General features: G+C 40.9%; 1 protein-coding gene across 1 annotated transcript in view; it reads right to left on the reverse strand.

The window, feature by feature from the left end:
- The window catches only part of LOC107571672 (kinesin-like protein KIF21A), a 46,927-nt gene that overhangs the window by 14,995 nt on the left and 18,884 nt on the right, over positions 1-13,048 (reverse strand). The window contains exons 2-10 of the mRNA XM_016258005.1: positions 8,649-8,871; positions 6,716-6,898; positions 5,942-6,091; positions 5,720-5,854; positions 5,406-5,585; positions 5,175-5,290; positions 3,123-3,318; positions 1,770-1,959; positions 1,625-1,688 (exon numbers count right to left, since the gene is read on the reverse strand). Coding sequence (XP_016113491.1) covers positions 1,625-1,688; positions 1,770-1,959; positions 3,123-3,318; positions 5,175-5,290; positions 5,406-5,585; positions 5,720-5,854; positions 5,942-6,091; positions 6,716-6,898; positions 8,649-8,871 — 1,437 coding nt within the window. The remainder of the gene's footprint in view (positions 1-1,624; positions 1,689-1,769; positions 1,960-3,122; positions 3,319-5,174; positions 5,291-5,405; positions 5,586-5,719; positions 5,855-5,941; positions 6,092-6,715; positions 6,899-8,648; positions 8,872-13,048) is intronic.

Below are 13,048 nucleotides of genomic sequence, written 5' to 3' on the forward strand. Positions count from 1 at the left end.
AGATAGATAGATGATAGACAGACAGAAGATAGATGATAGATAGACAGACAGACAGACAGACAGACAGAAGATAGACAGACAGAAGATAGATAGATGATACAGACAGACAGAAGATAGATAGATGATAGACAGACAGACAGACAGTGATAGATAGACAGACAGACAGACAGACAGACAGACAGAAGATAGACAGACAGAAGATAGATAGATGATAGACAGACAGAAGATAGATGATAGATAGACAGACAGACAGACAGACAGACAGACAGAAGATAGACAGACAGAAGATAGATAGATGATAGACAGACAGAAGATAGATGATAGACAGACAGACAGAAGATAGATGATAGACAGACAGAAGATAGATAAATGATAGACAGACAGACAGACAGAAGATAGATGATAGACAGACAGACAGACAGAAGATAGATAAATGATAGACAGACAGAGAGAAGATAGATAGATGATAGACAGACAGACAGACAGAAGATATATGATAGACAGACAGACAGAAGATAGATGATAGACAGACAGACAGAAGATAGAAAGATGATAGACAGACAGACAAAAGATAGATGACAGACAGACAGACAGATGGAAGATAGATAGATGATAGGCAGACAGACAGAAGATAGATGATAGATAGACAGACAGACAGACAGATAGATGATAGACAGACAGACAGACAGATAGATGATAGACAGACAGACAGACAGATAGATGATAGACAGACAGACAGACAGATAGATGATAGACAGACAGACAGACAGATAGATGATAGACAGACAGACAGACAGATAGATGATAGACAGACAGACAGACAGATAGATGATAGACAGACAGAAGATAGATGATAGATAGACAGACAGACAGACAGACAGACGGACGAATGGACGGACAGACAGAAGATAGATGACAGACAGACAGACAGACAGATAGATGATAGACAGACAGACAGACAGAAGATAGATGATAGACAAAGAGACAGACAGACAGAAGATAGAAAGATGATAGACAGACAGACAGACAGACAGATAGATGATAGACAGACAGACAGACAGACAGATAGATGATAGACAGACAGACAGACAGACAGATAGATGATAGACAGACAGACAGACAGACAGATAGATGATAGACAGACAGACAGACAGACAGATAGATGATAGACAGACAGACAGACAGACAGATAGATGATAGACAGACAGACAGACAGACAGATAGATGATAGACAGACAGACAGACAGACAGATAGATGATAGACAGACAGACAGACAGACAGATAGATGATAGACAGACAGACAGACAGACAGATAGATGATAGACAGACAGACAGACAGACAGACGGACGAATGGACGGACAGACAGAAGATAGATGACAGACAGACAGACAGATAGATGATAGACAGACAGACAGAAGATAGACAGACAGAAGATAGATAGATGATAGACAGACAGACAGACAGACAGAAGACAGATGATAGACAGACAGACAGACATATAGACAGATAGATAGATAGATAGATAATTCTACATTATTCAGTACAAAAACAACTAAAAAACAGTATAGATTTATAATATTAGCCTCATTTACAGTAGGATATCAGCAAAAATGTAAAAATACCTCAGATCCTCAATCTCCTTGATGTAATTCTGAATCATATTTCCAATCTCCTCACTGCCTTCACCTGAAAACATAGTTCAAATTCTGTCAACAACTATCAAACATCTTACAAAGTCTTTGATTGGCCATATTTGCCGTGCTGTACCTGCTCTGGAGAGCACCTGATTGGCCTGTTCACTGAGCAGCTGCGTAAGCCGAGCGCCCTGAGCATCGATGGCTTCCTGCATGGCCTTCACACGCATGCGCAGATTATTGTTCTCTATCTGCAGCATTGAGTTCTCATGGAACATGTCGTTGATGCTTTCCAGCCCATCCTCTCCGACCATACGCTTCCCCTGAGAAACCCAGACAGACTTACTTCATTCACCAAACATTCATACAATTTATATAAAAGAATCACAGTATTATTTATTAGCTAAACCCTATGTCATAAATTTAAAATCTGAAATGAACGTCTAGGGGTTTGCAATCCCTTGATTGGTAAAGCCTGCCGTAAAAAAAAAATAATGTAATATTTTAGCACTGTTTAGCTGACACTATTTAATCATATTAATCAGGCATTAAAGGCCCCTACATACTTCATTGTGCATGTTTTGCTTCATCTAAAGCACTTGTTTAGCGTGTTGGCACTACCTAATGGACCTTTTTACATTTTACCACTCACGTCTTTCACTAGTTTTGAGTGAATGGCCACTTACTGATAAAACAACCAAGAGTTGGCTCTTCAAGTGACATTGAGTGATGAAAAATCCCAAAGATTTAAAGACTGGCTATTTTCTACCAACTATTTCAGGGGGATTTTGTTGACTAATCATTCTTCAAAAGTTCTTATTGTAGTGCTGTGAGAACAAATTTGTTTCAAAGTGAACTATTATAAACCAATCCACCCTGACTCTAGAAATTATGCAGAAGCCAGCCAAGCAGATTGCTTATGATTTTTTTGGAAACATTTTTATTTTTAAGTAGGACCGCATCTGGCGGTCCAAGTTCAGTAATCATCTATACTTGAAACTGAACTTCTAAACTCAGTGTTAGCAGGTCAAATTACGAACCATCACTCATTAACTAAACTAAAGTTTTAGCATTTTAATGCATTTGGTCGTGGCCCACTAGATCTGTTACGCACGCTGCTGCTGGACTTGCTACTACCAACAGATACACAGACACATTGCTGTGAGCATGTCAGACAAGCTGCAGCAGCAATAGGAATACAGTAAATAAATCCTGTAGCAGATGTAGACAGGTGGTGCTGGGGGAGGTGGAGGGTTTCAGAGGATCTTTGACAGTGTGCTGCAGGACCAGCTTACAGCAAACAATGAACCAGACTATTTCATGTTCAGCAAGCAAGCTGATTGGTCTCTGCTCATTCTGCAGCCAATGATTTTCTAGATTTTCATGACTGAGCTATATATGTTGAGGATACACTGAAGACATGCTGGAACTGAAATCCAACTCACATAGTTGCTATCATAGCCATATTTTTATAGCAGAATCTCACCGTTCTGTACTCCATGAGGTCCATCTGCAGTCGGGCGATCTCCGTCCTGAGTGCACTGATCTGCTGGCTGGCCTTGTCTTGGTTCACCACCACCTTGTTCTTGATGTTGCGAGCTCTGTTAGCGTACTTCAGTGTGTTTAGGGTTTCCATGAAGTCCTGATCTGATGGGCTGGTGCAGGAGATCATCACTGTTTGACTAAGAAACCGGAGAGAATGTCCAGCTTTATTTATTTACTCGTACTGTCTAATGCTACAATGCCAAATTAATATTTTGTCCGGATGTGGATCAAGTCTGCTGCATCACAATACATGGTTGAAAATGCATCCCTAATGTTGGTATTATGATCCCGATTAAAGAATTTTAAGCTCACCAGTCAAAAATTGTCATTATCGTGTTATAATTCTGTTACTATCCTGTTATTACACCGCTATTCCAAATTTGCATGCTGTTCATGGGAAATACTGTCAAAAGCACTTCCTACTAATCCTTGAAGAATTTTTACTGAATTTGACTATTGTTAGATTAAAAAATTGAGATTTGGAATATTTGCGAGCTATATTTCAAGTCTTCTGAAATCATATGATAACTTTGACTAAAATTGACTGAAATTTAAGTTGTCATTCAATTATAATATTCACCGACATCAAATATGGCACCAGTTGTCAGGTGTGACATCAATGATATTTGGTCAAGAGACATGCAAGAACAAATTTTGTTGTTGACGTCCAATCTGACATTATTTGTTAAAAGGCTACATGTTTGATTTCAAAGCTACAACGACAGAAAAAATTATCAAAGAATAATGCTTTGAATTTTGATCTGCACTACATACAAACCTATTGGAATATAGTGCATAAGGACTGCTTTCGTTTTTATGCCTCTTACAGTTTGACAGCCACTGTTACTTCAAACTATCATTGTATGAAAAAGACCTTCTTCGAAATTACTCTTAATGTTTCCAAGAAAAATAACCACATTCTGAGAAAATAATGACAGAATTAAAATTTTTGGGTGAACTATTCCTTTAAAGGTAGGGTAAGAGATTTTTCAAAAACGCTTTAGAAAATTGATTCGGGCCGAATAGCAAAACAAACTTGTAGCCAATCAGGGCGTGTCTACTCGTGATGTGGAGGAGAGAGCGTTCAGTGCACAGGACGAACATTAGCGAGCCGAGCGACAGAAAGATGACAAAAAACAAAAAAACAAAAGCGGAAAACAAAAGCGGAACAAACGAAGGCTTAAGACAATAAGGCAAGAAGTAGGACTGTAAATATCAGATCAGCTTTCCAGCGCTGGAGAGAACTCAAGGAGCGGAAGGCCTGCGATCGGACGCCGAGGTTGCTTTGTTTCTTCTCGATAGGTGAGTAACACCGTGTCTACAACAGCTAAAGTCTGCCTAGTACACAAGCGACCGTTGAAAATCATTTGAAATTTGTGTCAATACGCCATAAATAGAACGCAGCAGCAGTTTAAAAAAAACAAAAGCGGAAAACAAAAGCGGAACAAACGAAGGCTTAAGACAATAAGGCAAGAAGTAGGACCCGTGTAAATATCAGATCAGCTTTCCAGCGCTGGAGAGAACTCAAGGAGCGGAAGGCCTGCGATCGGACGCCGAGGTTGCTTTGTTTCTTCTCGATAGGTGAGTAACACCGTGTCTACAACAGCTAAAGTCTGCCTAGTACACAAGCGACCGTTGAAAATCATTTGAAATTTGTGTCAATACGCCATAAATAGAACGCAGCAGCAGTTTTCTGTCAGGGATTTGTCGTGTCGTGCCGCACTGAATCCAGTGTAGACCATAGATATGTAAATATATAATGAGTTCTGTAGTATTTTGTTGCGCCGCTCGCGACCGGTGTAGACACGGTGTAACATTGGTTTTGCTTTATTTCACAGAACTAATCGTTGCCTGGGTTGCATATGTATGTGTGGGGCGGAGCTATCAAAATATGGGCGAGACCCTTTTGGGTTAGGGGCGTGATTTCAAATGTCAACATTGGCTACCAGAAATCGCTTACCCCACCTTTAATTCCAGAAAGTTTTGCACAGACCTGTTACCTCCCAGTGAATCCTGCAGAAGGCGAGTGAGTTTGGAGTCTCGGTAAGGCACATGAGTTGATCGTTTGCTTCTGTCTCCTAAAGCACTGATGACATTCCCTAATGCCAGCTGCATCACAGCCAGAAAAGAGAAGTTTCAGTTCACCTTATATAATTCTAGCCTGTGGCCGATTAATATGCAGTCTTATTATGTGTCGTTGTTTAATAATATTACTCGTTCTGACCAATCCACAGTTAATGGAGATGCCCTCTTTGGCTCGGTCCCCTGTGGCCCCCGTCCTCTTGAGTCTCTCTGATCCAGCCAGATCCACGAAGTGAAACTTGGCTGTGAGGGTTTCAAACTCTTCCATCTCAGACGAGCTGTTGGCCAGTCGATTGTCGGTTTCATTATCCTGCTCTGGAGGCTGAGAAAAAAAAAACATGTATGAAAAGTGAATTAAAACACAACAATAGACTAGACGGTGTTTGTTCGTTCTGGTGTGTTTCTACTCAATATGGCAGCTGTAGGAATGTGACCGCAATAACTTATGGTACTTACGCTTTCTGCGGGTGCACAAACACGCACTTGGCAGATGTGAATGGTGAAGATGGCGTGAGATCGAGAGCTCTGTACATTCATCTGAGTGCTAGCAGTGGTGCGGCAGAGAGCGCCCAGCTTCAGACACTGCATCATCTACAACACACACATCAGTACAGTCACTTACACTTCATGCATAATATCTGGATACAGTATCTTGGAAAAGAAATGGCTGACTCTCACTTCCGCCTCTGAGGAGACTGTGCGTGTTGTCACGCCTACAGTGTAGATGCTGCCACTGGCGTCCTCGTGGATTTTAATGTGAGATTTCTGCTTCTTCATCTCAATGTCACGTGTGGTGTCGAAAAGATCTAACACCTCCTCATTATACAACTGAGCGAAGACAGACCATACAATAGTAATTAAACCATTCATATTATTGCACTGTTTTTGCACATATTTCTTACATATCTCAAAACCAGTCATAAGGGTCAATTTTTTTTTAATTGTGATGTATACATCATCTGAAAGCTAAATAAATAATCTTTCCATTGATGTATGGTTTGTTAGGATCTGACAATATTTGGCTGAGATACAACTATCTGAAAATCTGGAATCTGAGGGTGCAAAAAAAATCTAAATATTGAGAAAATCTCCTTTATAGCTGTCCAAATTAAGTTCTTAGCAATGCATATTACTAATCAAAAATTAAGTTTTGATATATTTACGGTAGGACATTTACAAAATATCTTCATGGAACATGATCTTTACTTAATATCCTAATGATTTTTTGGCATAAAAGCAAAATCTATAATTTTGACCCATACAATGTATTTTTGGCTATTGCTACAAATACACCCCAGTGACTTAAGACTGGTTTTGTGGTCCAGGGTCACATACTGTATATAGGGACTATTTGTTTGTCTGACCAATGGTAGTTAGGAAGGAATATCAGTCAGTCACACAAAAGGATCATTAAAATAATCTAGTAAAGCACCGTCCACAAAAGCTCTATACCTCCAGAAACTGTGCGCTGATCTTGAACTCTGGGACGGGTCGACCCTGATCTGCGGCAGCCTGGCATCTCTGCTCGATGCCTTTATAGAGGTGACTGACCGCCCGCGGGATGATGCCCAGCTCCTCATCTGGTATGGTCACGTCAAAGCCCGTGCCCATCGTATACGTCTTCCCCGACCCTGTCTGAGATCCAACACCAACATCTGATCAGTGTCGATACGTTCAACTGTTTAATAAACACTTCATTATGTGCTTATTTATTTATTTTATAACTGTGCAGGTTGAACCCATAGACTGTATAAAAAGATGGACGTAGTGTCCGTGACGTCACCCGTAGGTTTCTGGAGAGCGTTTTTGAAGCTCAAAGTAGGCGGAGCGGGCCGTCGCCATCTTGGCAGCGCGTCACTCCCGGATAAAAGAAAATGGGCAAAGAATTTAGCTGGTTGCTAAAACCAAGCCCACCTAGCTCGACGGTGGTGACAGCAGCGGCAATCCACCTGTCACTCAAGTGGCCACACATTAATTATGCAGAACTGTAAGCCTTAATATAATTGAAACAGATGAGTTATAAAAAATTCACCCCCCTGACAGTTGTCATGAAGGGCAACATTAGCTATATAGACCAAAACCACTTTTTGTACCAGGCTGTACAAAAATGTTTCTGCTGTAAAGTTGGGAATTTTAACATGGCAGGTCTATGGGACCGACTTTTGGAGCCAACCTCTAGCGGCCAGTCGATGAATTGCAGTTTTAGTCACTTCCGTGTTGGTTTCACGAGAGAGACCGGAAGGTTGCCGCTTGGTTGAACCCAATTATAGTAGTGATGTAAAAGTACGATTGAGGAGAACGGCACACTATTTCCCTGTTTAACACTGTAAAGCTGCTTTGACACAATCTGCATTGTAAAAAGCGCTATATAAATAACGGTGTTTTGTCTAGAGGGTGGCACACGTGTTTTTCTGCTGGAGTTCGATGTGTCTGACTGGCGGATGAGTGAGACTGTTGATAAATCAGGATTAACACAGTGCCACGGGGAGAGACAGACAGATATCAAATCTGTAATGCTGTTTGGAGGAAGTCAGCCATGAAATGCAGGTCACAGGCCATAAATGAGACAGACGCAATCCACCTGTCACTCAAGTGGCCACACATTAATTATGCAGAACTGTAAGCCTTAATATAATTGAAACAGATGAGTTATAAAAAATTCACCCCCCTGACAGTTGTCATGAAGGGCAACATTAGCTATATAGACCAAAACCACTTTTTGTACCAGGCTGTACAAAAATGTTTCTGCTGTAAAGTTGGGAATTTTAACATGGCAGGTCTATGGGACCGACTTTTGGAGCCAACCTCTAGCGGCCAGTCGATGAATTGCAGTTTTAGTCACTTCCGTGTTGGTTTCACGAGAGAGACCGGAAGGTTGCCGCTTGGTTGAACCCAATTATAGTAGTGATGTAAAAGTACGATTGAGGAGAACGGCACACTATTTCCCTGTTTAACACTGTAAAGCTGCTTTGACACAATCTGCATTGTAAAAAGCGCTATATAAATAACGGTGTTTTGTCTAGAGGGTGGCACACGTGTTTTTCTGCTGGAGTTCGATGTGTCTGACTGGCGGATGAGTGAGACTGTTGATAAATCAGGATTAACACAGTGCCACGGGGAGAGACAGACAGATATCAAATCTGTAATGCTGTTTGGAGGAAGTCAGCCATGAAATGCAGGTCACAGGCCATAAATGAGACAGACAATATGAAGAATATACGGATGTCAGAGCAGAGCTCGCACATGTGAAACTAGGTCAAATCCAAACTCCTTTAGCCTGTCATCTTAAATGATCCTGGATGTGCTCGAATTCCTCACGTGTGGGACAATAACTAACCAGAAGTGTCAAAGTCAACATGAAAAGACATTTTCTAGAAACACAAACCTGTCCGTAGGCAAAAATAGTGGCATTATAACCCTCAAAACATCCTTCGATGAGTTTCTCAGTGCAGTTGGCATAGATGGTGTCCTGTGTCGAGTCCATGTCAAACACATAGTCATACGTGAAGGCCTTGTCCTTTCCCAGAACCACCTGGGGTTCGCCAGGGGTCACAAATGTGCAGATGTGACATCCCTCAATCTTTTCCTTTGCCAGCTGAGGACGAATCCTGTGACACACAGAGACATTATCTAAAGCGACTTGCACAGTCACACGCTGAATAACAATGAGAGCCTCCTGATGTGTTGATAAAGTGACAATTAGTCATCTAAAATAGGAATGTAATTACTGGGTGTCTGACTGCATAGGATAGCATGTCTAGCAAGAGGTTTTACACTTCAAAGATGAAATCTCTGTCAATAAACAAAAGGATGCTTCCTCACATTCAGCAAGATACAAAAAAAAAAACTACATTTGATCTCTAGAAGTATCTATTATATTCTAGTATTCAAATATGGCTCTGGTCCTTCTTGATCCCTCTTTCATCTTTTTGTTTACCAAGTAAAATATCTTTCGTCCAATCACTTAGAAAAGTAACATCACACCTCTCTTTAACAAGCCATATTTGAGGTATCATTCACAGCACACTAAGTTTAATACTTAGCAGTATGGTTCGTTCAAATCACCAATCAGCAGCAACAGTGAGGCTTGCATGGCTCAGTAAACACCTCTAAAAAGAGACACTGATGTCACTTTCTATGGCGCACCTGACAGCAGAGGCTGAGCTTTCACTCCGACTGTGAGAGACGCTTTTGTTCAGAGCACAATTCACTGACAGCAGCACAGAGAGACTATTGTGTGTGTTTGATACTGGATCTGTAGTGTACTGAACATCAGAGAGAGAGAGAGACGTGGGTGAGAGACACATAAGCAGAGGATGTGTTGGAGCCAGTCTGTAAGATCTGTATTGTTTCAAACATGTCAGCAGTGTGGAAGCATTTAAAACGGTCCAAGAAAGACCAATCATTACAAGCACCGACAGCGAGAGACAGTTTAGCACTGCATCGCATGCCTTCGATGAGAAGAGGAGGGTGGTTATTGCTGGTTACTGTATGATGATTGAAATTGCCAAATGGCCTTAAATAATTTGTAAAGAAACTGCAGAAGGTTATGTTTTCTAATACACGCGCGAATTGCAGGTATTCTGACAGCCCTGCACTGATGGCGCTGTCTGCTTGTTAGCCAGGGTTCAAAGCACGAGGAAAATCTGCGCTGAAACAGTGTAACTCGTCAGTTGCTCAGTAAAATTTTTCTGCATTTTTACAAGGCATGTGACAGTGTGATACGTGCGACAAACTGTCACGAATCCGGTCCATGAACTTCCTTCTGCTAGCCATCAGAGGTCACCCTTTCCGATTTCATTGACTCTCGCACTACACACTGTTGCACATCACCCCGGACTACATATCCCATCATTCATTGCACTGATTGCACTCAGCACGGATTGCACACAGCTGGTAACACTGATTGCGCGAGTTTCTGCCAAAATAAAAGCTGAGAAAAAGCAAGAACTCCATCAGCATTTATAAATGTTAGTGTTGTATTTTTACTGTTGTTCTGTGAAATAAAATAATAAGTAAAACAATAATAATGATAATAACACTTACAACAGCTCTATTAATACATTTATTATAACATTCACACATAGTGTTCAAATTTTGAGCTATAATATTTTCTTATGTTTTAAAAGAAGTCTATTCTGCTCAGGAATTGATTCAAGGGGTCTCAAAAATGGCCAAAAATATTATTTTACTAACTTATAAATTTTAATTTAAATTGTGCTTTGTTTTTGTAATGTCTGCTAGAACGTTAAAAAATTTTCAGTGTTAAACAAATATTTTTAATTATTGTTTTTTTTTTTCTTTGAAAAGCAAGACAAAACGGTAAAAAGCACATTTTAGCTATTTAATTTATACAATGGTGAAAAAAAATTGGCAAAATACATGGGGAGAAACAAGAAAAAACTTGTTCTGTATTCGGTCTTCGGCCCAGTGTTTAATTTTCGGCTTCAGCCAAGAATTTTCATTTTGGTGCATCCCTAGCCTGAACCAGCTGAACTGGATCCTTTCGACTCTGAGGGGCAAGGGCACTATTCCGAGTCTCCCCAATTTGTCAGAGCTTCTCACCTTGACTCTCATATTTAGTTCAGACACCCATCTGAGAAAACACATTTCAGCAGCTTGAACTTTGAACTTGTTTTGGTCATTACCCAAAGTTCATGATGGTTGGAACTAGGGATGCAGTATTGGTATCGGGCCCGATACTGCGCTCCTGTACTCGTAAAAATGCCCCGATACCAAACAGCGTGTGAATAGAGCTGTGTCCAGAAAAAGAAACACTGAAAACAGAACAACAGAGAGTAGAATGGAGTTATTAGAGATTGAGGATGTCTATGAACTACACGTAAGTAATTAATATAATGTTAAACATTCAATATTCACGCCTGTATAGCAGATGTGCCAGAGCTGATAAGCAGAGCGCACTGATTTGAGCACGCGGCTGCACAGCACGCGCAGCTGGTATCCCCAAACCAACTCACCTTAGCCCTCCTGTTCCTGAACTCATTCCCGTCTGCAGCACTTCTCATATGGGGGTTTGCTTTATGGTGTATCTGGGCCGCGTACTCCACCGCCAATTTGCTAGAGGCAGCGGCACCGGCTACAACATCTCCAGAGGTGGCGGCTTGCACTGCAGAACCTCCAGAGGTAGCGGTGTCCACTGCCGTGCTCCCAGAGGCCACGGTGTCCACTGAAGTCTCTTCAGAGGTGGCGGCGCAGGCTGCAGAACCTCCCGAGATGGCGACACTTGTTAGCGCATATCTCAGATAGCTACACTACAGAGCCCTCATTTGTTTCCCTGCCTTAGCCTTAGCTGTTTTCTCCGGTTTTGATCTTCGCCTGTTTTCCTGGATTTCTTCCTTTTAGCCTTGCCCCTGTGACTCTGTCTGCCAATCGTCGACCCACGCTAGCCCTAGGATTATTCTTGTGTCTTGCTCGCCATATACCTGTCTGCCTCTGTTTGACCCTGCCTGCTTTATGACCACATCTCGGTCTTCTCCACAATAAAGCTTTGCGAATGGATCCGCATGTTTCACGTCTTGTCAGCTCTGTAACACAAACATCTTCCCAAATTCGTAATGAGAATCATTTATAAATCTGCTGTTGTCAAACGAAAAGAAGCACTGAGGTCTTGCTTGGCAGAGGTTTCTGCCAAAATAAAAGCTGAGAAAAAGCAAGAACTCCATCAGCATTCATAAATGTTAGTGTTGTATTTTTACTGTTGTTCTGTGAAATAAAATAATAAGTAAAACAATAATAATGATAACACTTACAACAGCTCTATTAATACATTTATTATAACATTCACACAGTGTTCAAATTGAGCTATAATATTTTCTTATGTTTTAAAAGAAGTCTATTCTGCTCAGGAATTGATTCAAGGGGTCTCAAAAATGGCCAAAAATATTATTTTACTAACTTATAAATTTTAAGTTAAATTGTGCTTTGTTTTTGTAATGTCTGCAAGAACGTTAAAAAATGTTCAGTGTTAAACAAATATTTTTAATTGTTGTTTTTTTTTTCTTTGAAAAGCAAGACAAAACGTTAAAAAGCACATTTTGGCTATTTAATTTATACAATGGTGAAAAAAAATTGGCAAAATACATGGGGAGAAACAAGAAAAACTGTATTCAGTCTTCGGCCCAGTGTTTAATTTTTGGCTTCAGCCAAGAATTTTCATTTTGGTGCATCCCTAGCCTGAACCAGCTGAACTGGATCCTTTCGACTCTGAGGGGCAAGGGCACTATTCCGAGTCTCCCCAATTTGTCAGAGCTTCTCACCTTGACTCTCATATTTAGTTCAGACACCCATCTGAGAAAACACATTTCAGCAGCTTGAACTTTGAACTTGTTTTGGTCATTACCCAAAGTTCATGATGGTTGGAACTAGGGATGCAGTATTGGTATCAGGCCCGATACTGCGCTCCTGTACTCGTAAAAATGCCCCGATACCAAACAGCGTGTGAATAGAGCTGTGTCCAGAAAAAGAAACACTGAAAACAGAACAACAGAGAGTAGAATGGAGTTATTAGAGATTGAGGATGTCTATGAACTACACGTAAGTAATTAATATAATGTTAAACATTCAATATTCACGCCTGTATAGCAGATGTGCCAGAGCTGATAAGCAGAGCGCACTGATTTGAGCACGCGGCTGCACAGATGCGCGAGCTTGTCGAGTGAATATCTCACAGACATCACTGGAAAGTTTGTAGTTCGGTCGGATATGTCAAAAGCAAGTAAGTAAAACAATGCACAAGTTACTAAAGTTATTTGACGGTAAGGAGAG

Source organism: Sinocyclocheilus grahami, unplaced genomic scaffold (assembly GCF_001515645.1).
Source record: "Sinocyclocheilus grahami isolate Dianchi unplaced genomic scaffold, SAMN03320097.WGS_v1.1 scaffold1632.1, whole genome shotgun sequence".
Lineage (NCBI taxonomy): Eukaryota > Metazoa > Chordata > Actinopteri > Cypriniformes > Cyprinidae > Sinocyclocheilus > Sinocyclocheilus grahami.